A 27,958-nucleotide genomic window follows, 5' to 3' on the forward strand; every position below is an offset into this window, starting at 1 on the left:
CAGTCCTTAAACCAATGATTCTGCAACTTGATTTTACAATCGGAGGTCACCACAGTCAGTGTCCTGACACTGCACAAAGCGGTGATGAAACACACACATGTACGTAGATACACACACAGATACACGGTGTTTTTATGAGAACAAAGACAAAACACAGGAAGAAATCGTTCCTTTCTGAAGTCACACGCAGTTCATTAAAACTGCATTTTGGAAGCAGTCCAACCCTAACCTCTTCCTCTGAAAGAACTCCGTGCCTTAATCATACATGGTGTGTCACAAACATTTTAACTCCTAAGCCGGCAGGCAGCTAGCAATGGCCCTGTTTGAAATGCATGGTAAAAGGCACATCGAATGACACGGCCAGCCTGGCGATGGGAATGAAGTCAGACTCTGCAAGTCCACACAGAGCTGGGCAACACAGTTCTCTGAATGGCTACTGGTTTGACCTCAGTAACAACATAAACTGGACACTCACATAGCTTGTTATTCCTTACATAAGGACTTGTTATTCCTTACCTCTGGAAAAGCCTATGTGCAGACTCCCTCCTATGGCACATGGACACACTGCTCTCTGGGATAAAGTCTCTTCCTAAAGAAACTTCCGACTTCTCCTTCCTTTTTAACTCTTCAGTGCTCTTTGGATTTTCAGGTCTTCAGCTTAATGGAAATAAAAATTTAAAGCTTGGTGAAACCTCAAACGCATCTGTGTAGACCAAATCCTTGCCCAGTACCTTCCAGACTTGGGTTTTTCATCCCGACCGGTGATGGTGTTTACTCGGTTGCTCCCCACTGTATAGCCTTTATAAATGCTGACTACCAAATGCTCACAACTCACCGTGCTACTTTAACTTTCCCTTCCTGAGCTGGAGGCTTAAATCTCTCATAAAATGATATAACATTATTACACATCACCACCCTGCTTGTCAGTCTGGACTCTCAGACCCTTCCCTTGTAAAAAGACTGGATTTCTGGTGGAATTCCGTAACGGGCTGCCGAAGTAACCAGGTTTTACACTGGCCAGCCACAAGACAACAGCACCATCCAGTGGCCCCTCCTTCAGCCGACGCTTGGGAGAGCTCTGAATTAATCCCTAGTGCCTCTCTAAAAGGAACGCACCTTGGGCGGCTTTCGCAGAAATCCCAGGGTAATTCAACTCTATCAGCTTCAATCGTGCAGGCTATTTTGCCAAGAAAGTGGGAGTCGGTTTCCCAAGGAGAGAAACCCCAACAACACTGATAACCACGCATGATGGGCATTTCTGAAATGTTAGGAGTCATAGAATCATGGAATGGTTTGAGTTGGAAGGGACCTAAAGAACATTCAGTTCCAACCCCTCTGCCATGGTGAAGAGAGGTCTGTGACACGCGGGTCTGTGACAGTCGCGTTCCATGTTCTTTGAGAACAATACCAGGAATAATCAGGCAATGTAATCAAATGCTTGCAAGCCACCTGCAGCTGGCAGTGGGGCTGCATATCCACATGAGTGGTTATTAAATAGCATGTAAACAAAACAGCTGGGGGAAAAAGATTATAATTAAGTGAAGATATGCATTAATAGTTTTTTATATAAAAAACCAAATCATGCACTATTAAGCATCTCCTCATATCGTGTGATTCCACAGCTGCAAGCTTTGTGGAATCCCAGCACAGACTGACAAAGAACCTGAGCCTGTGTTAAAACATATGTTGAAAACAACTAGAAAATGAGTTAGGAAAACAGCAAACCAGACAGCTCCTAATATTTCTGAGGTGTCAGCTGCTCCCTTCACCACTGAAGACCACTGGTCTGAAACCTGTTAGTGACCAAGGGAGCTACTACATGGGTTAAGAGCTAATAGGCACCTCAGATATACAGTTCCCAATTTGCTGGTTCCAGAGTGCTTCAGACCACAGAAAATCTCAACCACTCTCAAGACAGGCAGAGAAGAACATTCTAATTTTCAGATGACACTGCTGCTGTCTGTGGAAGAAATTGTTCCTTTTTTTTAATGTTGGGCAGCACTACCCTTTGAGATCAGTCCTGTTTAGGCATCCATTCAGCTGCTTGGCAGCTGGGAACAAAACTTTAAGGAGTCTGTATCCAAGCCCTGGTCACTCATCAGCTGTTTGGACCACACCTAGCATTACAGCACATCATAGCTGTTACCTGAAGCCACAGCAGGAAGGGGGATTTTGAACAGCAGCATGACTTGTGGAGCCATCACTGTTTCTACCTCACTAAATAGCCTCAAGAGACCACCAACACTTAAGCCAAACCAGTCTGTTTCTGGGCCTTTTTTGTTCCAAAGCTTGGACTCCATCAGTGAGACATCTGCTTTCTCCGAGCAGCAAGCTTCCTTTGAGGTCATCCAGCCCTCTCCCTAGTGAGCCGAGACATTGTTTGTGTGAAAACCATTCCTGCTTGCTCATGCTGCTCTACGCTCCTTAACTGACCTAGGACAAAGGGTTATCTCTCCCATCTTTGTGGGTGATGTAACAGCATGCTGAAGGAAGATCACCATTAGACTAGATTCCTCCCAGGTGCCTTCTAATTAGAAGGCAACAGTCACAGGGCTGTAGCAATCAAAGAAAAGCAGTGAGCTTGAGCTAGTGGAGCCAAAAGATGATTTAGTATATAAAAGAAAGGAAAAAACACAGTTGTATAAAAAGCAGGAATAAACACTGTGCACCCTTGTTACAGAAAGAACTGGCACAATTTCATCTCAAAAGGGATTTAGGTGCTTAATTGCCTCTGCAAACAATTCAAATCCTCAAAATGCCTGAGTCTGTGAAGGTAAGCGCAGATTTAATAATAAAATCTTCTTTTACCTACCAGAAAGAGTGTTTTAAAAGTCAACTGTAATTAAATACTGACAGGTCTCCAAGCTAAAACCTTTCGCAACAGTAGCACAGACACAGTGTCCATTGTTAACTCTACAATTTACACTCGGCAGGGACCACTTTTCCCTTTCTTCTGTGGCATTACTCAGGCATGGAACAACCACAGAGTCTAATCCCTTTCCTGCAGGTTCACAGGACCACAGAAGCTCTTCCCACAAGACATTTTCCCACCAGCCTATGAGCCAGGGCACACTTGCTCAGCCCACAGCCACATCCCAAAGGCACTGGAGGACCCATTTACCTAGACTAAGAGACACCATTTCGGTTTTTCCTCTCTTCCCATCATTATAACCACAAGCTGGAAGTGCCTAACCAGCACATCAAACCACGTGTGCAGCTGAAGCATCCAGAAAGAAATGACCACAGCCTCCCTCCACTACCTTTGATGCATTCTTTGTAGTTCTGGAAGAAGTCACCTTTCAGCTTTCCAGCAGCACACATCAAGGGCTACAAGAGGCTCAGATACTGCCAGCCATGCCAGGAGTTTACAGGTGCCCAAGGCAAATAAGAGATCATTTATCTCATGTCCAGAGCCCTCTGAAAGGCCCAAGGCCAAACTGCAGCAAAGGAAGGACTGTTAGTTGCCAGGTGAAACAGCCAGCAGCAGCCTGGCTCAGCTTTAAAATCATCTCAGTGAGCTGTGCAGGCCCTGGGACTCTGCTGCAGGTGGATTCACATTAGGACACCAGACCCTTCAGAGAGAACAAGGAGGGTTTTCCCTTTGTGGTCATGAACAGTGATGATGGGGCTTGATGAAGGCAGTTTGACCACTACTGTACCATAAACATTGGGCTTCTGCTCCTACCTATCCTGGCTTATGCAACAAACATCACTTCCTTAGCAAGTAGAAAAGGGATAAATGACTCCCAAGGAGATAAGGAAATCAGGTGGTTTGTGCTGCTATGACTTCAAGAGTGGCCAGGAAGACCAAGGCTATCTTAGCCATCACTAAAGCATCAGATCAGCCAATCTATTCCTAAACCACTCACTGAAGAAAGGAGGCAGTAAAAGCAAGAGAAAACGCCTGATGTCACAGGAGCCCCATGGAACAAAAACCCACCACAACACACACCCACACCCCAAAACTGTTCAACCTGTGGCCAGGCTTGGGAAATCAAGGATCTGAGAGCCAAGGAAAATCCTCAGAAGGATCGGTACATCAGTATGGGAATGATTTTCAGGAGTGAGCCTCCTTCCACCCAGAGCACTCTGACAGCCATTTCCTGCATCGCCCAGCTCCTAGGCTACAGAGAATGAGAACAATCTGTCGCCCATCTCTAGCACCCCCACCACACAAGATCTGGCTGTGAGGCCTGCACTGCCAAGTCTCTCAAGTGCTTAAAGAGGAGCCACCAACCAAATCCAAAAGCTATATTCTGCCTTAGGAGTGACTGCCAGGCTTCCCAGTCTCAGTGCCTTACTTATGCTCCCCCCTCCTAAAGCTGAGCTTCCTGACTCCTGCCTTCTACGCACAGTGCCCAGGACAGGCTGTTCTGTGCACGGAGCCTCAGAGCATACAGAGCAGGAGAAAACCAGGGATGCAAGAATTTAACCATTACTGCAGAGTACCCTCTTTGTGCCAGACAGTGCACACCGCTGCTGACCAGAGAACAAGCATGGCAAGCGTACAGCAGTACTACCACGGAAACGAGCGGCAAACAGCCTTGCATTCAAAAACTTGCATGATTTATGTCTTGGGTTAGGACTGACCAAACAGGAACATGCAGATCCAGCCTCCTTAGCTTGGAGCAACGCAGCTCAAGAGCTTGATAATCTACACACATAGCGAGTGAAGGAAGACATGCATGGCACAAATGGGAACGCAGGTAGGTTGGAAAGAGCCCAGGACACAACTGACACCCTCCACAGCTGGTACAGTTGCTGTTCATGCAGTAAGTTGGGCTCTTTTGAGGTTTCCAATTCAGGTGGCTCGGGGTAAACAGCTGAGCTTGCTTTTCGTTTTTCCTTTTCACCTCAGGATACCTCAAACTCAGTTTGGTAAACCCCAAAGCCGTAAACAGCCCCAGATGACACTTCCCTTCATTCCTGTCCTGTTGCAACGGCCTGGGTACACAGCTGTGCTTTGCCACAACGCTGGCTGTGCTGATGACCTCTATTCCAAACCTAGATGTGAAACTGTCTCTGTAAGAGTTGCTTTCTCACCAGAGCAGTTCCCCTCAGGGTAACTACACGTGTTGATGCTGCTGTAGAGAAGTCAGGGCAGGTGGCTGACTTGGCAGGAGATGGGTGGCACAGAGAACAAACACCTACAACAAGACCAGCTGGTTCTCACTCATCTGGGATGGACGCAGGGTGGACAGACTTTCATAGAGAAAATGTTCAGAGACCCTTTTCTGCATAAGAGAACCAAAACCCAGAGCCCACATGCCAAGAGATTACAGGAAAGACAACCATGAGACAGCAAACCCAAACCATAAATAGCTGCTACAATTGCCAAGTAGTAACAATGTTGTGTGTGGTTACAGACCAATAACCCATGTTTGGAATTGCTGACTGGATACAAACTCTGGCCAGATGCTGCAGGCACATTTTTCCATAAACAGTCCGGTACCTTCTAAAGCCCATGCAGAATGTGGCAAAAGAGTTTGCACAGAGAGGTGTTAAGTGAGTTAGGTGACACCCCCTGATGGCAAAGGGACACAGGACTAATCCCAATCACACACAATCCTCAAGTAAAGGTAAAGGATAATCCTAGGCTGTAGGAAGTTAGGTGGAGTCAAGACAGAAATTAAATGAAACATGTTAATATTAGCTGCATTTTCCTCATATGAAAATAAAGAGAGCTCTGGAGGGCTCTAGTCAGGGAAAGAAAACAGTTGAATTTGAAAAGTTGTGAAATCTGTGGCCATTTCTAACCAGCTGCTTCAGTGATGGGAAAGGATGAGCAATGGTTCCTGGACTGGGAGGAAAAAATAATCAGCTGTCTCAAATCATTATGGAAAATAAACCCGACAATAAGCCATATAAAATCATGAGCTGCCCAACAACCCTCAAATTACTCTGAGAGCTTGAGGAGACTGGTGGAAGGAGGAAGCCCTTTTTATTCCTTTCCAGCTGGTACCCAAACATCTGGAGGAGCTAATGGGGAGGTACCCAAGTCCTGATTACACATCTTGTGTAAGTAAGACTCAGTAAGGCTCAGTAAGACTCTTAGCAGAGTCTCCACATGAGACCATCAAATATTCAGATACGCCTTCAATCCCAGAAGGCCAAATTCCATGAAGATGTCCAGTAAAGCCAATTAGTCATGTAAAACTAAGAAAATGCAGAAGGATTCAGGAGGACAGAGAAAAAGATTACAAAGTCTGCAGGCTGCCTTTGTAATGAAAAGGAAAAGAACAGGGACAATTTGAACTGCTTAACAGATAAAGATTCTGTGCAAATGGTAAATTCTGTGCCACAAGCACGAGAGAAACCAGTTCACTCAAGCACATCCATCATAAGGATGAAATACTGCAATGGATGGAGCCTGTTCTATCAAAAGAAATCCACTCTTCAGCAAAGCTACTTTTAAGTTCTTAAATAACCTTTTGATGACTCTCTGCTGCCTTCAAACTTGTTTTTTCAAACACTCCGAAGACTTTTAGCTAACTCACACAGCATACAGCTTTACACAAACAAACAGATGAACACTGATAAACAATTTAATTAGAACATTGCTGCAGATCACTGGAGACGGGAGTTGTGCAACGAATGCCAGCAGCAACAAGCCCACTGCTGTGTTCAGCAATTTGTAACAGCAGATACGACAGGAGAAGGCATCAGAAGTGGTGCTGGGAGGGAGATATTCACTGGCCTCCCGAAAGACTCCCCGCTCCACAGGAATTGCAATCAAATGCATTAATTACAAAGGAAGGCATAAGGCCCTTCCCCTTTTCTCGATAACATCTACCCCCACCCAGTTACCTGTCGGCAGAAGGCAAGCAGAGACCTCTGAGGTGAAATGGATCTCCCTATACTATAGCAACGCGTATTTCAGAAACAAAGACAATCCGGCTCCAGATTATTTACGTTTGCACTATATTTTCCAGCTTAGCATCTCAACAAGACTGTTTTTACATTCCTAAAGTAATGTTTTTTTCAATAGCAGGAAGAGACAGCCCAACTCTGCCCCTCAGGATGTCACTCCTGCTGAAGCAGAAGCCACTTGGGGCAGGGAATCAACTTTCCAACTAAAGAGCAGTTTAGACACGTGCTCTCAGAAAGAAATCACACTGTATGTTAAGTATCTCATCTCTCCACCTCCCATCAGTGACTTGTAAAAACAGAATGCACCTATTCTCAAACCCAGCAGAATTAAAATCCCAAGGAAAGATAGTAAAATACCACACAACTCCTGCCCAAAGCACAGTATGAGTACTTCACATCAGACGAGTGTCAGAGCACACCACTGCTCCAGCTCCTTTCATTTTAACCATTTACAGAGACCATCTGCATATCTCAAGTCTCAAACCTCAAAAGTGAGGTTTGGCGTCAACTGTGTTTCGCTGGATTAACTATCATCTTCCCTCTCACCCCAACAAATTCATGGCATGAAACAGAGATAAAGGGCTCAAAAACACTGTCAAGTTTGGGACCAAAACTGACTCAAGTCCTTTCTCAGCACGTTCTCCTAAACGGGAGATGCCATTAAAAAAAACAATGAACCCATCCATTAAGATGACGGGTTCCTCTCAGACAATGCACTGCATGCCAGGTGAAACCCCAGACTCTCATTCCCTCACAACGTGTGCTTAACTGAAACCTGGTTTAGATCAATAGCCTTGCCCAGACCTTTACACCAAGGCCAGGCCTGTGCTGAGAGCTACCCGGCAACGCAGCTATATCATGTTTTGTGCCAGCAAAGGGCTTGTGGGGTGAGTACAGCCTTTCCTGGTGAAAATGCACTCTTGCTACAAGAGCTTCAGTCTTCCCAGGCAAAACCTGCACTGACAGAAAGATCTTTGTAACCAAAATACTGTGCCAGCAGAAGGCACGAGACAAAACAGCTTGCCAGATTCGTATGGACTTCTTTGGGTTTTAACCTATGTTCATAAATAGAGAAAAAATATCAGTAGGTCCCCTTCAAAGCAACTCTTATTCACTAACTCGATCAGGGGTGTAAACACACGATCCTTCCACTACCAGGGGAGCATCTTGAAACTATTTATTCCTACTCCCATTGCCCTCCAGTTGCAGCTCTGTCCTATCATCTACAGTATCTAGACATGGAATGGACATAGCATAGCACGAACAGCTTTGGGCAAGTCTCCTTAGCCCCACCAGCCACCATCTACATGGAGCAAAACACCAAATGCTTCCCTTGGTGAGTGGCCCAGGGCACACAAGCCTTCAACACAAGCAGAGAGAGAGAAAAGCAAGTATATTAAAATTCCTCAAGGGACTCGGGTTCCCCCTTAATTTTCTTTCTCCCATTGCCACTCCTTTGACTGTTGAGCACACAGGAGCCAGAACAGAGGTTTTGCTGTGTCACTGGCAAGGCAAGAACTCAGCACCCACCTGCCCTCTGAGCACTGAGGCTTTGGCAGTTGCTCAAGGTAACAGAGGGTAGCAGCATAGATCATTCTAGCTGCAGCAGTACCAGGATTACCTTAAAGTGCCCTCTGTCCCCATTTCCTTCCATGAGGTACAGGTTGTAAATCTGCTGTAATAGCTCTTCAAGCTTGTTTTCAAGTGGTACTTGACAGTTCTCTTCTATAGAAAAGCAGGTAAATTTTTACCTTTCTCTTCTTTAGCACGAACCAAGCCCCTCATTGCTGAGTAGACCTTTCAGCATTGTACTTCCAACCCTGGAAGTAAAACTCCGTAAATCAATTTCTTTCTAACATCCCTAAACCTACTTGGTCTGGTCTCTGTTCAACTCATTCACTCCATGTGAGGTGACCTTCTGTTCTATTCAGGTCACTGCCCATTCCCACCCCTCGCTCAAGCGTTTCAATGAGGAACGCAGTCCAAAGCTATAGTTCAAGTCCAGAATAGCTTTTGTTCCCATCTGCGATGTCCAAGGTCATGCAGGAAATGGACAATCCACTCCTCACTGCCTCTCAGTTGTTGGCAACACTACCTCCAAGCTGCAGGCTCCGGAGGCCAAGGGCCAAAGGATTTCAAATGGTAACAGAGAAAGCAAGCCTTCTTTCCAGAAGTTTACATTGCTTCCATACAAGCACATCACACCTGTAACAGTGGTTTGGACCAGGGCTAAGAACCACTAGCTACAAGTTCCAAACAACCTGCCAGCCATCATAGGTCCCTCAAAACAGCTAAGAACCTTCACTTTGGCCACTGAAGGACAAAAAAAATGCCATCCTGCATATACAGTTCTCCCATCTTATCCCTGTGCAAAGCAGAGGCAAGTTGATTTAATGTTGCTGTTCAGTGAAATCCATGCCCATGCTGTGCACTGCTGCTGAGACATAGCCAGTGTTTGTTTCACAGCTGACAGCAAAGCTCTTCTAGCCCCAGCCAGTGCATGCCAGTCACTCCAGTCTTACTTCCCAAGACTATTGGTGGATTCTGCACACTACAGAGACCTTACAGAATTCCATTTGGCCATAGCCTACTTCAAAGCCATCCTGCCGGAACCTTTGTCTCACCTGGATGACAGCAGAGTTATGTCCTGTCGGTACAGAAAGCCTCTCTATCTCTGTTCAAAATATCTGGTTCTTGTTCTGATTTCTGTGCAACTACTTTGAAACAAAGCTTCAATAATCAACATCAGTTAAACTGTCCAGGGCATCTCATGCTCCCTCACAATGAATGATGAGGACCGGTAAAAGTCCTATTAGCAAGAAGAGAATCAGCTCTACCATATAAGGACCTCCCTTTCCAACATCTGCCTGGCCTCTCCAGTTTGTGGGATCCAATAGGAGCACTGCTAGCAGGACTGTCTCCGGACCACTTGTCAGTCTCTGCAATATCAGTAAACGGCTTGTCTCCTTAGGCGTACAGATTTGTGACTATAAATCAATACATGAAATACACAGCCTTGCACAATTAAGGCTGTAGCTTAGAGAGTATGTGGGATTTGCTGAATACCATGGAGAGAGTCCAGATCTACAATGCGTCAGGACAAAATCAGATTAATGACAAAATATCCTAAACCTAGCAAGTTTCTCATGTTAGCTTACTGAACCACAGCCTCAGCCAGGCTTATTTTCTGGTTTATCTTTAGTGATAGCCAGTACCACAGACTAAAAGTTTTATTTGCACTCAGCTTTCTCGTGCTCCGTTCTTCTTATCAAATGGTTACCAGCCTTTGCATAATCCACTCTGCTTCTGCTGCACCTAAACTCTTCAACTAGTAGATGCACAGTATCTAAACCAAATCAGTGATGTCCCTGAAGAAGCCTGCAGGGTAGATGCACAGTATCTAAAGCACAGAGTATTTTCACTTGTGTGCACGTGCCTGGGAAGCTTCGCTGCAGCCGATGTCTTCTGGTAAATACAGAAGGTCAGCTGCACCTACATGGAGCCCTAATGCGTTATTCAGTATATGACACACAAATTACACTGGCAGCTCAGCCAGTTAACAGGACTCACAACAACTGACTGAGAAATAGGGCAGAAAGACAGGGTGTTAGGAGAAACCTCACTAGTCACATTAGCTGCTAGGCTTCCTTGCCTAGAAATCCATACACCAAACTGCCCACAGGAGGTGAAATTGGAAGCAATAAAACCTTCTGCTATCTTCGATAACAGGAGGAGGGAAAAGACACACTTTGCACGGAGCAACGTCTGAAATAAATCAAGTTTCTTGCCTTGTTCAGTGAACACTGTGCTCCCTTAAACAGGGTCTAAATTAGCAAAACATATCAACAAACAAAAAAAGCCCTGAAATCAAGAAGCAGAAGTGGAAATTGGTACTTACATTAAGAGGCGGAGAATTGTAGTAATTGTAGTATCTCTCTAACTTCAAGACGTTATGTATTTTCTAGGGAAAGACAAGCTCATTCAAAGGACATACCATTCCAATCAGGAGGAAACTTTGTAGGACAGGTCTAATCCCCTACACAACTGCCTTCCAAGATCTAAAGCAACCAGAGCTACCCAAGACAAAGCTCAGTACGCTGATGGCCAGTGCCTTAGCCTAAATACGCAGACTCAGAGGGTGGGAGCGCAGGAGGGAAAAGGACAGAGCGGTGCAGGTAACGCCATCCGATGTACCCACTGCTGTACGGAAACGAAGCCTAAAGGGTTCAGTCCATGGGCAGCAGCACGGACAGATGCAGGAGAATCAAGTTATATTCCAGTGCTAGAGACAAGCAAAGTGGAAGATTAGGCAAACAAAACCCCCTCAGAGACAGCACAACAAACAGGCAGCCAGAGAAGATTCCAGACAAAAAGTGCAAATTTAGATCTTGACTAAAAGGAGGGTTCTGCAGAGGGACACTAGCATCCAGAGACCTTCAATCCATGCTCCACAGCAAGCAGAGCATCACTACATTCTCTGTAAGGCTTTCTGACCTACTGCCAATATGATTCCAGCTAGATTGTGAAGGCAATCCCAGAAGCAAAGCTAACAGCAGTATTTAAAGCCAAAAGTGCAAGCAGATGCTGGAGTTGCCTTCATCCGAGAGCAACAGGCAAGCGCAGACTGTCAATAAAACATAAAGCTAAGATGCATTATCACTTTGAGTGTATCATGGGTGAACAACCTTGAAAGAAAAAGAAATTTTCAGGCCGAGTTAGTGACTCATCTCTGGCATGGACACACGCTATCAGCCCTGCTGATGCCTAGACTAAGTCATTAACAGGTATCACAGAATCACAGAATGGTTTGGGCTGGAAGGGATGCCCAAGCCCACCCAGTGCCACCCCCTGCCATGGGCAGAGACACCTCCCACTGGATCAGGGGCTCCAAGGCCCATCCAACCTGACCTTGAACACCACCAGGGATGGGGCAGCCACGGCTTCCCTGGGCAACCTGGGCCAGGGCCTTCCCACCCCCTCCCACAGGGAAACATTTCTTCCTAAGACCTCACCTCAGCTTCAATCCATTCCCCTCATCCTATCCCTGCACTCCCTGATCAAGAGCCCCTCCCTAGTTTTCCTGGAGCCCCTTCATGAAAAGCAATTAACTTGCATGAACTAAATAACTATAATCGTGATCCAGATTATAATTGTACCACTCAAGTTCAAGTGTGCGATGTGGCTATAAGACTTGGCAGACACAATTAGAAATCGTCTCTGGAGCACACCATGTCACAGCATGTCAGCATCCCCAAAGACCAATCCTGCCTGTACTACCACGCTGAGAAGGATGGGAAGCCAAAAGCAACAGAAGAATCATCCACAAGACCACAGGCATTGTGCTGTCCTCTGAGGGAAAGGCTCATCTTGTGCATAAGCTGCAATTACTTTGAGAGGGGACAGAGTAAACCTCAGCAGGGAGGAGCCAAAGCCATGAGAGCAATACAGTTCACAGCTGAATGTTTAAGAACAGTAGGACAGCTCGTGAATTACAAAACCTGATGGTAAGTGGACACACTCCAGCAAGCGCTGTAGTTAAACAGGCCGTAAGAACTATGGCATCTGAACAAGCTATCGGCAGACTGTCGACAAAGTGCACTGCAACAGAAACCCCACTGGAAACAAGATTTTAGTCACTTGACATGAACCCCGTCCTGTACACAATGAAGCAGAGATAACAAACAAACAGTTGACAAACACACATAAAACACCTACCCAGCTAAACTGGACCATTGCTATGAACCCTCATGAAACACGCAGCGGAGCAGACTAGGAATGGACACCTAAAAGCCAATCCTGTTTTCTGCAGCAGCAAGTCTCCTCCAGAGGCGTGGCACGGAGAGGACACAGGCAGCTGACACGGACCAGCAGTCTGCTGCAACAAGCCAGGCGATGACCTGCGGCCACTGGCCACTGTCCCCAGACGAGCAGGTCAGGGTAAAGGCCAGGAGCCGGCCCCCAGGGAGGACCAAGCCAAAGGTGCAGCAGAAACTTGAGAGCAACAGCAATCATTTTAAGACACCAGTGGAGGCAAATCTGGACATAATTATCAAGAAAAGAGCACACTTTCAGCACACATACATAGGCAGCGCTGAATCCAGTAGTCAGTAAGAGCCCCAGCAACCAGGTGGGCTAACACAGAACCACTCGCAAAAGAGGACTGAAAATATAAGATACTGAACTAGAACAGAGGCAGAAGTTGCATATCCAATAGACTGCACACCAGTGAAATTTTGGCTTTAACAAGTCTGTTACAGCTTGTACCAGATGATGCTTTTGGTGGTGGTTAAGTGATAAGTCACAACAGCTTAGAAGGAAGTTGGAATGAAAAGCCTGTAGAAAGCATGGGAGCATACTCTGGATGAAGTGCAACGAGAACTGCTTTTTAAGTGTCTCAGGAACCAACCGCCTTTTCCTGAGTGCGTCAGTGCTATTAGGCAGCAAACATCCCTGGTGCAAGCTGGATCACCTCGATGTTCTGAAGATACAGACATGCAATGTGCACCCTGCCGGGATATGGGGAAGGCAGCCAGCAGGGATCCAAGGAAAGGGCAACAGCTCACATTCTACATCACCAGCCACTACAGTCTTATTTATGCTGCTGTCATATTATCAACAACCACGGACTGAAACCTAGACCAATGAACAACAGAAAACTTCCAGGCTTTATGCATTATACTGATTTTACACCCACGCTGAACACCAGGTAAAATAAAGCACTCCACCACTTACTCCCGGTATGGATTCCATGCTCGTTGTCACTACTGGATTCCAATCAGAGTTTCGGAGAAGCCATACCTAGTTCAGGATAATATTCAGCACAAAGTACTGTGTGACTTCAGCTAGAGTTCACAAGGGCTTTATTTTCCCAGCATCAGTACTACTCGCTGCTTGCATTCAAGCCTGATAGCTCAAAGCTATAAGACTGTTATCACTCAGATACCCCCGGATTACTGTTATCCATGTGCTAATATTCACTCTCAGAACAGAAACAGCTGGTGGCTGCACGGAATACCTGGTGTCAAAGCCCTCCCATTAGCTCAGCCTTTTCTAGTCTTTCATTTAACCCCGCGGGGACTCACTTTACGCCCTCCATCTGGAGATGAAGATCTATCACATTCAGTCGAGTATTTATTCGTCAATTTAATGGCTTTCTGGTGGCAAAGCAAGTAAGTGACCTCTTCCTTCTGTACCATTTCCAAGCCCTTTGCTGTTAACATACAGACACTCTCCTCGCCAGAGCTGAGCAAGCAGGTGCTGAGGACACCATGACCTCATGTGGCAGAGCCTGCACACAGCTCCGCCACCACAGGGACTGCAGCACAGGTCTGGCCACCAATTCTCGTTCAAGATCACATTTGTAAAATGTTCCTTTTCGCCACAAATGATGATAAGCTTTCAGTAGCTGTGTTTTCCAGGGAACTAACTTCAACACAACTGATGCACCTACTGGCTTTTAATATCTTTTAAAACAAATAAATGAATTCTGTTGGCCATGAATCCGTGACACCTTTCATAAGGGCATCGAAACACCCCAGTGAAACATCTAAAGCCAGGGCTGCCTTCATTCTCAATTATTTAAGAGCTCTTCAAACTTAAACGACAGCACATAGCCATTAACTCACAATCCCCCAGTCCTCTGAAGACAGATGTAGGAAGTATCAGTATTTCAAAGACAAAAAGACTGAGGTAAAGAGTGATTTACTCAGGGCCACACAGTGAGTCTAAACAGGAGCTGGGGAAACAACCTACACCTATCCATCCTGAAACCTCTTGGCAACAGCAGTTACATCGTTTTCCCCTAAGATACAAGTGAGTTATTACTAGATACATATATGCCTGGTCTTTGCATAACAAATAATGGTCAATTTCTCCTGTCACGCTCCCAGTCTTTAATTACTGGAAAAAGAACATAATAATCTCAATACTAATCACATTTTATATACCATTCCATTATTATGAATCTGCTTAAGTAAACAGAAAACAGTAGAAATAAGTTACTGGCACAAAAATACAGTAAATTAAGTTCTACCCACAAAATTGGTTGCTGTTCTAAGAAGCACTTATGAGATTTTAAAATACACTATACAGAAAACAACTGCAAGGGCTGAAAATAAAATGAGGTAATTTTGTGTCCATAGCTCACACGTGTACTTGCACAGCAGTTAAATGCTACTGGTAAGTATTTCCATCTCTATCTTAACCAGAAAAGATGTCATAAACCCTGCACTCCAACTTTTCTAATCGCGATGACACTTGATAAAAACAAGCAAGAATTTCTAGCCAGTTCCATCCAAGTATCTCTTACCCCAAGGAAGAAAGGGACACAGCACTCAAAGACTGAAAATACATCATCACCAAACAGCAGGTACCAGTACAGAAACCTTCCGTATCTCTAACGGGCAAGAAACTAACACAACAATCCAGGTTTGTGGTAGCCTGGGAATAGATTTAAGCAAAAAAAAAAAAAAAAGAATACTGACAAATTCCAAAGGCTGAGGTACTGTCAGAGCTGTGAGGTCTGAGCTGGTGCACGGGCAGAACTAAGGACATCTCCAGTCCTCTGTGCTGCGCCTTGTCCTACATACGGTAACCGCAGCTTCACGTGCCTCAGCCCCACTACTGCCTGAGCCCTGCGAAACCTGGGGTGAGTGGGTGTTCTGGGTTTGTGGCTGTTTTTTCTCCACAGCAATTAAAAACGTTCTCATAATTGGTCAGGACTTCGCTCCTTCAAACCCAAACTTGGCAGTCAGAGATTCTGTAAAGCTTTCTGGAGCGGGACGCAGATAGCCTGCCACAGAATTCCTGTGTGCTCTGTGATGGGTTTGAAAAGGAGGCCTTATTAGAACTCCAGGCTTGTTTACTCCTTGCAGTGAGCACTGTCATTCTGATTCCTGTAATTAAATTCACAAGTTTGACAGCTGAAACTGTACAAATAATTGCACTGTTAGTCAAATAAGTTGTTACTGTTCAGACCATTGCCAAGAATGTTTTAAAAGGCTTCTACCATGTGTTTCAAGTAAACCTGAACTGAATCATGATCCATTCCACCTCACTTCATTTCTGGAGCAAAGATCTTAAAACCTTTCCTTTTACTGGGGAACCTGGGAGTCGAAAATGAGATTTGCTACCAAACTACTGGGATATTCCACTGTAACGTAAACATTACACGAACCGCTTCTACTGATCAGTAAGGTACATATGAAACATTTTATGTAATCCAGTCTCTATCCCACAAGCTCATTTCCCATCCACAGAAAACATCAGAAGCCAATCACAGTGTTTCAGAAATCTTGGAGAACTTGTAGAATATACAAGAATACACAACTTCAAATTCATCCCGGTATTACGTAGCACCAATTCACAATGTTACTTCTTTTATGAGACAAGGGAGCCAACGCTATTAAGCAATGAAAGTCTTTCCAACCACTTTTATTTTTCAGCCAACGGTTAGAGAACGCCAGCGCAATTCCAACCACAAAGCAAGAAAGCTCATCTCAAATTAGCAGGTGAAACAGGCACCACAGTAGAGAACAAAATGCTTTACAATAAAATACTGCATTCAAAAGCCAACTGTGCAGTCATTCAGGTATGTTTAAAAATGCAGAAAAAAAAGCAGTTTATAAAACTCAGAACTCAAGGCATGTACCCTGCATCATTTCCTTTTATCGTACCTGAAACACAAAGAGCTCAGTCAATAAAATGAGATGCACTGGAGCAGAGCTCTCCCCGTCTCACCACAAGAAGAGAATGGACAGCCTACTTCCAATACCGCAGCATCTCAAACAAGCGCCCAGAAGGGCCAGTTAAGAAAAGAAGCTGGAACAAAAGCAGGAAGCACCTCTGACATCCAAAATGTGATTAAGGAAAGGTTTAGACACACGTCATTTACAGATGGAGGCCATTCGCAAGAATCATCTTCTTCCTTTTACGGTGTCCATCCAGCAAACGCACTCCTCTACAGGAAAGGAGGGCTCACCAACAACAAAACCAGCTTTGCTTCATTAACAGCTTAAAAACAATTGGGAAAATAACACTCACACATGCCAGAGAATGGAAAGTCTCTCAATATCCTACTTTGCAGTGCACAATGAAGACGGATATAACAATTCATTTGCTATCTAGAGCATTTCAGCCATATTTTTCAATCGAATTCAGTGTATTCTGTGAAGAACTTAACCTATCAAAATTGTCAGGCGACCTTTTTTTTTTATAGCTTACAATATAAAATTCCAGGTTATATTAAAAATAATTCACCAGCAAAAATAGTTATCACTGTTTTCTTCCACAGAACGATGAGACATTCATTACGAATCAATGCCACTGAGAAAAACACTTGAGATCTAAAAACACACTACCTCTTGAAAATTAAATAGCCACTGGACACAAAATAAATTAAAAACTAAAAAAAATATTCCAGAAGAACTTACTGGTCTGATTAGAAACAGGCGCAACATTTGACAACTCTCAAGAGTTCTAGTATCTTCAGAATTTGCATGTGTTACTTAACATAATACTGAACAGACCTATGGATTTATTTAATAGCTTCCCTATGCACACAGTTTGTTTGTTCCTCACAATTAAATCAACGGGATCGAGTCCTGCCTCTCCAGAGGCTTCCTATAAAAGCAGAAGCTGTACTTCAGACTTTGATCGCACAGATGTTTGGAACAGTTTGACTCTGTCTGTGCTTCAAAGAGGATTATAAGGTGCTCAAAAATTCTTTCACCTGCAAAAAGAAACAAATATTGTCAATCTCAGTATTTATCAACAGAAATAGCCAGCAACAACATTGACTTCTCCACTGCCTCGCTCCTACTTGCAGAAACACAAACTGGGAAAAACAATCTTAGGCTCAGCTATACTATTTCTTGTCCACTGAGAACTTTTTCAGCCAAAAACCTAGAATTTAGCAGGTGCAGAGAGAGACGCATCGTAATGATGCTCATTACTCCTGTAATCCTAAACCACAGCCCCACCTCATAAATTCTCTTGAAAGCAGGTATAACCTAACCATAAGGATGATGATGACCCCCTCAAAAGATCCATCATTTGGAAAGCACCACGTCACACCCCAACTACCAGAAAGCTGTTCAAATTTAATGTCAATGCATCTCATTAATACAGAGGAATTTGAGGCTGGCAAATAAAAAAACAATACCTAGCAAAACCACAGTACTTGAAAACAATCCAATACTGTAGAACAATGCTGTAAGAGTTCAGCTACCGTTGGACTCCATTTCCAGTATCCAAAGAGTGGCTCAAATGGCTCCAGCCCATAGAATGTTATCCGGAACTCAGAGATGGAAATCCATGATCCTACGCCAGAGCACCAAGACGCGGTCCGGCACCTCAAATAATTCACACAGCTGAGAAGAACTGAATCCAGACTAGGCAGCCAGCCATGCAGCAGGCTGGCATGGCACTTACAGGGGAGGTGGTTGCTTAAGACATCAGCCTAAATCCAGGTGAATGGCAAGGGCTGCAGGAAGACAACATGCTGAGAAGGCACCTCTGGCACAGGTATGCGTGCCTTTTTGTTCTGGCCCCTCCAGAGAAGGAAGAGTAATTGCTCCCTCCCTTTAAAGCACTGGGGTAGAAAGAAGTGGCAGGCCACCTTTTTTTCAAATGCAACATCCCAGCAGATACAAGACCCAAAAAATACAGGACCCAGGTGGACAACTCCCATCTCTCTGTTTCAAGGCTGTGATAGTGCCTGAACTGGGAGCATTTTCCCCTCTGCCCACTCACGCTACACAGCTGCACAGAAAGGAATTGACAGCTCACTACAGAACATGGTTTTGTTCTTCTGGCAGAGGCTCTCACACACAGAGCACATCTGTAACTGCTTTGTCCAAATTATTGATGTGAAATGGAAACAGATCTTGGATCACATTCTCCAGCTGTGACCCTTCCCCCCCAGTTCAGGGCTCATCAAGGTGGGGAAAAAGAGAGGTCAAATCCCTTCACACAGAGAAGGGAACACACAGCTGTGCCAGTACTCGGACCTGAAAGGTATCACAAGAATGCCACCTTTCAGTTCACACTGCATGATGAGCCTCATCACTGCTTAGGCGCTAGGAATCGTTTCAGGACGGGTCTAGAGTGCGGTGACAGAGGGAAGCACACAGGGGTTGGGTCCCCACCAGACATGAGCCTACACTAACAGCTAAAGTACCCAGTCTCATAACGAGACCAGCCATTCTGTGACTACACTTCAGAAATGCCAAACATTAAGGCTAACACAGGTCAAGGCTCTTCCCAGACAACCTGACAACTACTCAGGAGTAAACTCATCCAGAATCCTTGTTTAGGTGCCAGAGCTTGGCCTTATCTCATGGTGCAGATGGGAAGCATGTTCACTCCACAGCTGCCGTTCCATCAATTTACAAGCTTTAAAAGAACAAATACCATGAAGGCTGGGTTTAATCAGGTGAACAGGTCTCCTTCTCAGTGCATAAACTGAGATCAAAGGACAAAGCTGCTTTGCACATGAGGTAAACAATTCATTTCCAAAGAGAGGAAAAATGTACGCATACTGTTGCTAAGGTCTGCGACTCATGGCAACTGCTCAAAGGAAAGTCTCTCTGTCCTCAGCCGAATCCCATCAGGATTCAAACAACAAACACCTGAGCAGTTAAAAGGCTGATGGTCTGGCCTTGCTTTAAATCATATATTGCACCTTTTTGTATCTTCTTAATGCAAAAAGAAATCTCAACTTCAATTCTTTTTGTATCAAATAAACATTTTTTTCATATGTCCAAATAAAACTAAAAAGTACTTCTGATTTCTATTCTGCATTACCTTCCAAAGAAAGCAGAAAGCTACATTTGAAGAGTACTCCCTGAAGCTTCAGACCACTGCTTTCGAGAAGGATTTTGAATAACACTTTAACAAACACAGCTGAAAGGAAAAGCTTCAATAATAGTGCTAATTTAATAAACAAAACTAAAAATGAGCAGGATAGCAGCAGACTATTAGACTGTTGATTATCTGGAAGTAATTCCCTTACTTAAATATGATTTAAGGATGATTACAGACTGAAGAATAACTAAGCAGCGAAGTATATTTTTAGAGCCAAGGATCCCTACTTGCATTAGCAGCACTGCCCTTCACTGTGACACGCTAAGCAGAAGGGAGAAGGGCCCATTCTCTCTCTTGTTTAGCTAGAAATACCAGCAAAACCCCCAACCAGGTGCCATCAGGTCACTGCTTGGATTCAAATTTGGCTGTACATTCAGCTAACTCATCCTCCAATTTGCCATTGTGACAGTTTTGTACCACATTTTCACAGTACCTGGCACCAAAGTTCTTTTATTTACCAGCACCATAGGTGAGACACTTTCACTCCTAACGCAAGGAAGTTTTCCCCAGACATCCAACTCAGACCTTGTAGCCTTCCTTCTCTTTCAACAGCCACCCTCACCCTCTCCCACCCTGACATTTCTTACAGCACCTGCAAAATGGCAAAAGCAGGACGTAGCAAATAATAGTTCTTTCAAAGAGTTGAGGGTTACTTAAATCAGAAATTATATTTGCCAACAAAGTCAGTAGTGAAAGTCGTCTTGTATAAGCCTGGAATATTTCCTTTCCTCCCCTCCCCTTTTTTTAACGGAAAATCTGTGTAGGAAATACCACAAAGAACCACAGGTTCCACATCTAGTCTGACTTCACTGAATGCTGCACTGTGAGATGTGAGAGGTATCGCCAATTTATTGGGACATGCTGGCAACAAACCCAAAACATGAGTTTGTTCTGCTTGTGAAACTTTACCTTTTCAGTCATGTGATCATATCTGTCCTTTTTGCCTTTGAAGTCTTCATTAACATCTAGGGTTAAGATAGGTATTTCCTGTAGATACTCAAAATCCGTTCTGTAGTGGGAGTGGAACAGAGAAAATATTATTAGCTAAAAAAAAGGATACATCATTCAAGTCTTTGTCAGCATTTTGATTGCTAAGAATCTCACAAAGAGAACTGCATATACGAATTACAGCCACAAACTCTGAACACACAGCAATTGGAATTGACAGTGTGGCTCCTAGGACACAGTACTGATTCTTGAGCATTCTGTTCCCTAGCACCTGAAGTTCAGTTCAACTCATTCTAATACAGAGTTCGTCTGAATCCTCTGCTATTCAGAGCCCCACGTGAAGGAGCTCAAGGCACACTGGATGTCCTAGCACAAATTAACATGCTGAAAAGCCAATACTACTAAGGAAGGAGAGAGAGAAATATTCCTGGGGTTTAACTTGACATATCACAGGAGAAGCTGCCGTTTCACTGGTGGAAAAAGCATTATGGAACATCCTTAAAGAGATTTACCCATCAATAAGAAGCCATGAAACAAACCCTACCGCAGAGTCCTATGCTGAAGCCAGCTTTCATGTTTGTAGTGAAGCTTCTCCAGATATTCAATGGGTATCTCTTGCTCTTCATCTCTTCCACGCAAGTAAATCCTATTTAAGCATTTCTAAAACCAAAAGATATTAAAATATAAATTGGTTGCTTTTGAAGACTCAGAGGAAGTGAAATTCGCTCAAGTGTTTCTTGCTAGCCCTTCCTGTGTTCAACACGTCACTCTTTGCCAAAGATTCACATTCAACTTGCAAACTGTCTTATGAGCACAGAAACACTGTGCCATGTTCCACTGGCAGAGCCCACAGGCTACACAGGGAATCAAAGAAGGACTTGAGGAAATATATAATGGTATTTCTCAAACATAAGGAAGAGTCCCAAATAAGCTGGACATTCGGGACAGTCATTTCAAAAGCTCGTTACAGATTTCTGATAGTAAATCGCTTGTTCCTGCTCTGAACACACCCAAAGTCTCAATAACAAGCCAACTGAAACTGTTTAAAACTGCTGCACTTTGTAATTTACACGTATATTCTTAAAGAGTGAAAAAGCAGCCCACACTAGCAAGTCAAATGAAAAAAAGCCCTCTGAGAGCCTCCAGCATGTCACATACACAGCTGTTTACAACAATAACAAAGCTGGAAGCATTAGAGTTGGAAATAAGGAAGCACGGAAGTGACCTGTAAGTTAATTACTGCAATTAGAGCTCTTCTGAACTCTTATGTTTTCACTTGTTCATTGAAGTTTCATACTCCAAAGACACATTCATGATGTTGTTCTCTCCTTTTAAAACATATTAGATGCCCACAGATCAAAGCAGTGTCATAAAACGGTGTCATCAAGCCCACAATGGCTGCGTTCATCTGGCTTAACTCCATGGCTCCAGGTGAAAGGGCCTCACACACACACACACACGCCCAAAATCAGCTGTGACATGAACTACAAACTGTTACATCTATCACAGCATTCTGTACTTTCCTTTTTTGCTTTTCAGTTCCAGTGGTATTTTCTGGTTTGCTCATCATCTATTCTTTTCTTATAATTAGAAAATCATTATCATCACATTTTATTTAAAAAAACACAGGCTACGTATGAAAGCACAGATCCCTTTGGAGCCTCCCTACCCTCCAGCAGATCCACACTTCCACCCAGCTTAGTGTCGTCTGCAAACTTGCTAAGGGTGCACTCGATGCCTTCATCCAGGTCATTGATAAAGACATTGAACAGGGCTGGATTCAGCACTGAGAATGTCTAGAACCAGAGTTAAACCCTACATTTTTTTAGAAAAAAAGAATACTATGGAAGCACAGACAAAGATCAGATTTTACAGGCAAGGCACAGAACATCTACTTTCATTCTCTGTGAGGGTCACAAACTTTTATTGCTCACCTCAGGAGTGGCTCTGAGATAAATGATCCCATCCAGCGCTAGGCTTTGCCCAAACTGCTTATTCATCCAGTCATGCCAGTCTTGGTAGATAGTCCATTCCGTTTCATTCATGCAATCAGATTCATATAAATTAGCTGCAAAGATATACCTGTGCACACAAACCAGCTGGATCAACAAAACTGAGCTCGAACACAGTCAACGCTTAGTTTGTATAAAGTGCTGCACAGTAATCAGAACAGAAGCTGAGCACAGTAATTCAGTAACTTCTTCAAGGCCTGTTTGGACTGGAAATGAGCTGCCCAGAGCAGTGCCCGTGGAAAGCAGTAACATTTGCAGCTCAGGTACCTGTGTTCAGGAACAATCCACTAACCACCACGGCTCTGTCTACTGCGGTCATTTATTTAAAATATATTAGAACATGGTCAACACCTAAGGATTATGTGATGGGATTTCATTTACAAATCTAACCTTCTGAACTCAGAAATGCTGGGTACAGCAATATGAAATAGCTAGACCTGTTTCAAGAAGCGTAAGAGAAAAAAAAACCACTAAGTGAGAACAACAGAAATTGCTCTTGACTCTTCTTGATGCTTACTCCTCTCTTTTCTTTGAAAGGAAATGTGCATGCACAAATGACAAAAATCCTACCTACAGAGAATGGAAAACCCCACAGGTACACAACAACACTATAAACCCGCAACCAGGAATTGTACTTCATTGTTAAGACGAGAAAGATAACAAACCCCTTATTGGGGTTATTGTGATACACCAGCATCAAAATTACAAGGAAAGGAGACAAAGAACTCAGTCGCACCCTGTTTTATTTATTTATGCATTTTACGTCAGAGAATGTTGATGTTCACTTCAAGGACTTCAGCCCTGCTTACCTGTCGCTGTAGACAGATCGCTCAAAAAATACCACAGGGTTCTCTGCCTCTTTAAGTTTGCCATCCAGGGATTTGAGCTGAGCCCGGATCCTGCTGAGACAGGCGTATGTCTGGAAAGTGAATGACCACCTCTCTGGCTTCTCATACATCATCCGAAGCACATTTCCACCACTCTTCTGGGATGTAGTCAGCTCCTGGTATTAAACAAATACAGTGACCCTTTAAGTTGAAAAGGTGGATGATTAAGGTGAAACAGAACTGCTCTACTACATTAAAGCTGTTCAGGTTTACAATTGCACCACTTACCTCTTAACCCTTTTTGTAATAAAAGGCATAAATGCCAGTAATGTTACTCCTCCTATGGCACGGAGCAACTCTCTGCACGCTACAGCATCAAAACGTTCAAGTACCAAAACACTTTGCTCACTATTTACAAGCTTTAAGGAACATAGGATCATAGAATTGTAGAATAGGTTGGGTTGGAAGGGATCTTAAAGATCATCCAGTACCAAGCCCCCTGCCATGGGCAGGGAACATTATCCTATCAGTGCAAAAAGTCACCAACCTTGTAGAAAAATCCATGTCCCTTTCACTCTGATAAGTGGGAGTTTAACATGTAAAGCTGGGCTTGTTTTGTTTTGCCATCTATTAATTACAGCTCTTACCGTAGCAGCTGCTGACACAGCATCTCAAGATATGATTACATTCCCATCTTACCTGGGCAATTTGGAACAGAGTCCAGGACAAAGGTCTCCCACAGGCTGCAAAGGAGACCCAACACCTGGAGACAGCCACTAAAGCACATGGGAACAGAAAGCTGCATACTGGAAACACAGGCTAACAGGAACGTCTGCTTCTGTCAGAATCTTTCTGCTACATTTACACCAAATCCAAACAGCGACTTATTTAGATAGAGGTCAATGCCTAGGTAATAGCAATTAAAAGCCTGGAATTCCAAGTTTCATCCTCATCTCTAGTTCCCCATAACAGTAAACCATACATGCCTTGCATCACACTCTGGCACTGGCCAAGCAGCAACCAAGAGCAATTCCCACAGCACTGGTTCCACTATCCAGGACATGCCCCCAACTCCGTAACCAAGTAGAGAAGATGCAGCTGCAGTGACATTTCACAAGTCAGAGGATCCTTATCAGTCTCACCAGTATGAAATAAAAGATGCAAAAGTATCCTCTGGAAAAGATACTTGAAAACCACTGCATTAAGAAGCACAGCAGGAAGCCATCTGAAATATCTGAGGATCAGCTTTCCTAAGGACTAACAAGAGTAGCAAGACACCTCTTTCTACAAATACACGCACATGTAAAAATGAACTTCCCAAATCTTTTATCATTCTTGCTTTCCTGGTAATGTGGGGCAATGAAAGTACCAGCTTTATTAAAGAAGGAAAAGTGGAAGTCTACTTAAGCTAGTTTAAAAAAAAACAATGTCCCATCCTGAATGCCAATAACTTTTCTCAGAAAACGGAAAGCAAAGCCGAGCAAAGGCCCCACAGCTGAGGCTGTACAATACCCTTACAGGAAACAGAGCCGCTGCGCAGTACAGTGTGGTTCTAAAGGTGCTGCTGCCGTTGCTGCGTAAACTACCCAATAGTGAGGGGATCACGACAAGCTCTTGGCAACGCACACAGAGATCACTGCAAACACAGGCACAAACAACTCGCACACAAGGTACAGCCTTGTCTTCAGGAATCTTTTCTTAAGCGTTTCCTGACCAGTTTTAGGAGTAGTACAGGACATCCTATTTCTGCAAACCAGCCAACACCAAAGGACGAAAGAGGGAATGACTAAGTCCAACTCCAAAGATGATTATGAAGGTTAGGAAATTTAGCTTACAGGACTGGCTGGGATGGAGTTAACTTCCTTCCCAAGTGCCCTCACAGTGACATGGTCTATGTTTGTGGGTAGAGCAGGGTTAATAACCTACCAATATTTGGCTTCTGCTGAACAGCTCTTGCACAATACCAAGCCTTTCTTTCCGACTCTGCCCCTAGGAAGTGGGCTGGGAGGAACAGAGCAGGGACACCTGACCCCACCACCCAAAGGGTTATCTCACAACATGGAGTGCCACACTCAGACCAGATACTGGAAAGAGGAGGAGAGTAGAGGTCATCTTCCAAGGCTGCTCAGAGACTGGCTGGGCATTGCTACGCTTCCAGGAGGTAGGCAAGCACCTTTGCCCTCACCTGGTCAGTTCTCAGCTGCTACAAGCAACTTCCGCCTAACTTTCTCCCATCCCTTGCTTTTATACAAGGAATAGAACAAGCTTTTACTGCTATTATCATTCGCATTCTGGTGTTGAATACCATTGATTCTATAAAACACTGAGCAGATGAGAAAACAGTAACTCAAACATTATAGAATCATAGAATAGTTTGGGTTGGAAGGGACCTTAAAGCCCATTCAGTTCCAACCCCCCTGCGATGGGACACCTCCCACTGGATCAGGGGTTCCAAGCCCCATCCAGCCTGGCCTTAAACCCCTCCAGGGATGGGGCAGCCACCACTGCTCTGGGCAACCTGTTCCAGTGCCTCATCACTCTCATAGTCAAGAAATTCCTCCTTGTGTCTAGTCTAAATCTGCCCCTCTCCAGTTTAAAGCCTTCGCCCCTCATCCTATCGCCACAAGCCTTTGTACACAGTCCCCCTCCAGCTTTCTTGTAGCCCGTTTCAGATACTGGAAGGTCGCTATGAGATCTCCTCACAGCATTCTCCAGGCCAAACAACCCCAACTGTCTCAGCCTGTCCTCGTATGGCAGGTGCTCCAGCCCTGGGATCATCTTTGTAGCCCCCCTCTGGACCCCTTCCAACAGCTCCATACCCTTCTCATGTTGAGGATTCTAGAATGATACGATAAGAATCAGCAAAAATGTTGCTGTCACATATATTTCAGAAAAAATATCTACTTTACTATACCAGACAGACTGATCTGCTGAAATCCAAAGACTGGTTTGGGGTTATTTATTTTAGAAAGTTTCCCCTCCATTTCTCCACCCGTACCTCACAAGCATCCTCTGCGCTCTGCTGCACGTTGCACCATCTAGCTACAGGCTCAGGAACAACTTCCCACTCCTCATCAGCTTGTTTAAGAATATTCACAAACGTCGACTTCCCTGCAGCTGGAAAAAAAGCATCCAAGAAGAAGAACAGTCAAAACACACCGACAGCGACATTATTTCACTACTATACCATTCCAGTTCCATGCGCCGTAAGTGGGTCTCCCATACTCGGTTCACAGCACACATGAATCACAAGCCACTGCGCGCCACAGGTCAATTAAGTGGCCACAGGGTTTCTCTCTTTTATTTTATACCTCAAACAACAAACTTTAACCAGAAAAGCGATAACAAGCCTCAGCCCAGAGCAATTAATTAAATTCTAGAGTTATATTTGCAATTAAAACACTAACTGTTAGATTTTTTTAACTTAAATATTACTACTCAGTGGTCCAATCTCAGGAGTGGTGTTTCAGCTTTCCTTGGTTATTTTAGGTAGGAAAAACCAAGCAATGATGACAGAATCATAAAGCAGAAGCAATGGCTTCTCAAACACGAATAGAGCTGGTTACTTCCCAAAGCAAAGAAGTCATTAATCTGCTGCCAATGGAATAAAAAACTCAGGAAATTTCAACCTCACACACCCACCACCAAGCAAACTGGCCCCCTGGCAGCTCCTGTCCTCAATTTTAAGCCCAGTCTCTTGCCAAAATCACTCTGAACACCCCAGAAATATCTGGTTAACAGCCGGTAAGTCTTCCTGCTGGTTACAGCCACTGACCAGGCTCTTTCTGTTCACTTAGGGGAGCACCTAGGGCTTCAGAGCATCCTGAAATGGTGAATTGACTAAAAACTGTAGCAGAAAACTTGGGGGGGGGGGGTTGCCCTCCCAAATATCGTCATTTCTCCAGCATTAATCCCTATAGTATCAGTGCAATTTCTGGAGTTATTAAGTGGCTTTGCTGTCACGACACAGCCTGCCCAGCAACCTCACGTCTCCTGACCAGATAAAAAGCCTTTTTCACAGGAAAAATGCAGGGAAAATCTTGTGGGAGCGCCCAGGCACCAAGAAGGATAAAGAAAATGGGGGACGGGGGAGAGAGAGAAATGGGGGGGGGGGGGGGAAGGGAAATGGAGAAGGTAGAGAGGAAAAAGAGAAGTGAGGGATGGAGGAGAACAGAGATAATGGGAGGAGGAAGGGGGTGGAGATGGAGAGAAAGGGAAAAGCGGGGATGGAAGGGAACAGGGGGTGACAACGGGAAGGGATGAGGCGGATGGCGGGGGGGTAAGGGGGTTGCCGCGTCCCCCTCCCCACAGACACTCACCGATGTTTCCCTCCACGGCGACCTTCTTGACGCGCCCCTCGCAGCGACCGCGCTTCGGCGGGGTCGCCATGGCGGAGAGGGGGGGCGTGAGGGACCCTGAGGGGGCGCGAGGCGAGGG

The 27,958-nt window shown here is 44.5% G+C and overlaps 2 protein-coding genes across 10 annotated transcripts in view; both read right to left on the minus strand.

Moving 5' to 3' along the window:
* Window positions 1-15,375, minus strand: part of SLC4A4 (solute carrier family 4 member 4) — a 189,894-nt gene extending 174,519 nt beyond the window's left edge. For 7 of the 8 annotated variants that reach the window (XM_069855015.1, XM_069855017.1, XM_069855010.1 and 4 more), the window contains exon 1: window positions 8,401-8,480. In XM_069855015.1, coding sequence (XP_069711116.1) covers window positions 8,401-8,465 — 65 coding nt within the window. In that variant the 5' untranslated portion in view covers window positions 8,466-8,480. Of the gene's footprint in view, window positions 1-8,400; window positions 8,481-15,353 lie in introns of those variants that run through there. The other variant, XM_069855013.1, reaches the window with a different exon arrangement.
* Window positions 544-27,920, minus strand: DCK (deoxycytidine kinase). 2 transcript variants are annotated; one of them, XR_011337271.1, is made up of 8 exons: window positions 27,841-27,920; window positions 26,520-26,638; window positions 23,504-23,697; window positions 22,617-22,764; window positions 21,227-21,342; window positions 20,644-20,743; window positions 16,545-17,599; window positions 544-657 (listed from the first exon to the last, which is right to left on the minus strand). XR_011337271.1 is itself a non-coding variant. In XM_069855061.1 (7 exons), exons 1-7 carry the CDS (start codon window positions 27,908-27,910, stop codon window positions 17,573-17,575), a joined length of 774 nt encoding a protein of 257 aa, XP_069711162.1. In that variant the 5' UTR covers window positions 27,911-27,920; the 3' UTR covers window positions 16,255-17,572. The 2 variants fall into 2 exon arrangements, 1 of the variants encoding a protein (XP_069711162.1); XM_069855061.1 differs by lacking the exon at window positions 544-657 and having other exon boundaries at window positions 16,255-17,599.
* Window positions 27,921-27,958: the final 38 nt, after the last annotated feature.

The sequence above is a fragment of the Phaenicophaeus curvirostris genome, chromosome 4 (assembly GCF_032191515.1).
Source record: "Phaenicophaeus curvirostris isolate KB17595 chromosome 4, BPBGC_Pcur_1.0, whole genome shotgun sequence".
In the NCBI taxonomy this organism is placed as follows: domain Eukaryota; kingdom Metazoa; phylum Chordata; class Aves; order Cuculiformes; family Cuculidae; genus Phaenicophaeus; species Phaenicophaeus curvirostris.

Excerpts from the sequence above, each read along its gene's own strand:
- DCK (XM_069855061.1), bottom strand. The coding sequence starts at position 27,910 with ATGGCGACCCCGCCGAAGCGCGGTCGCTGCGAGGGGCGCGTCAAGAAG. Across the intron at positions 20,744-21,226 it reads CTTCAGCATAGGACTCTGCG|AACGGATTTTGAGTATCTAC; the intron begins GTAGGGTTTGTT and ends CTCCCACTACAG. Across the intron at positions 17,600-20,643 it reads ATGATCACATGACTGAAAAG|GTGAAAGAATTTTTGAGCAC; the intron begins GTAAAGTTTCAC and ends TTCTTTTTGCAG.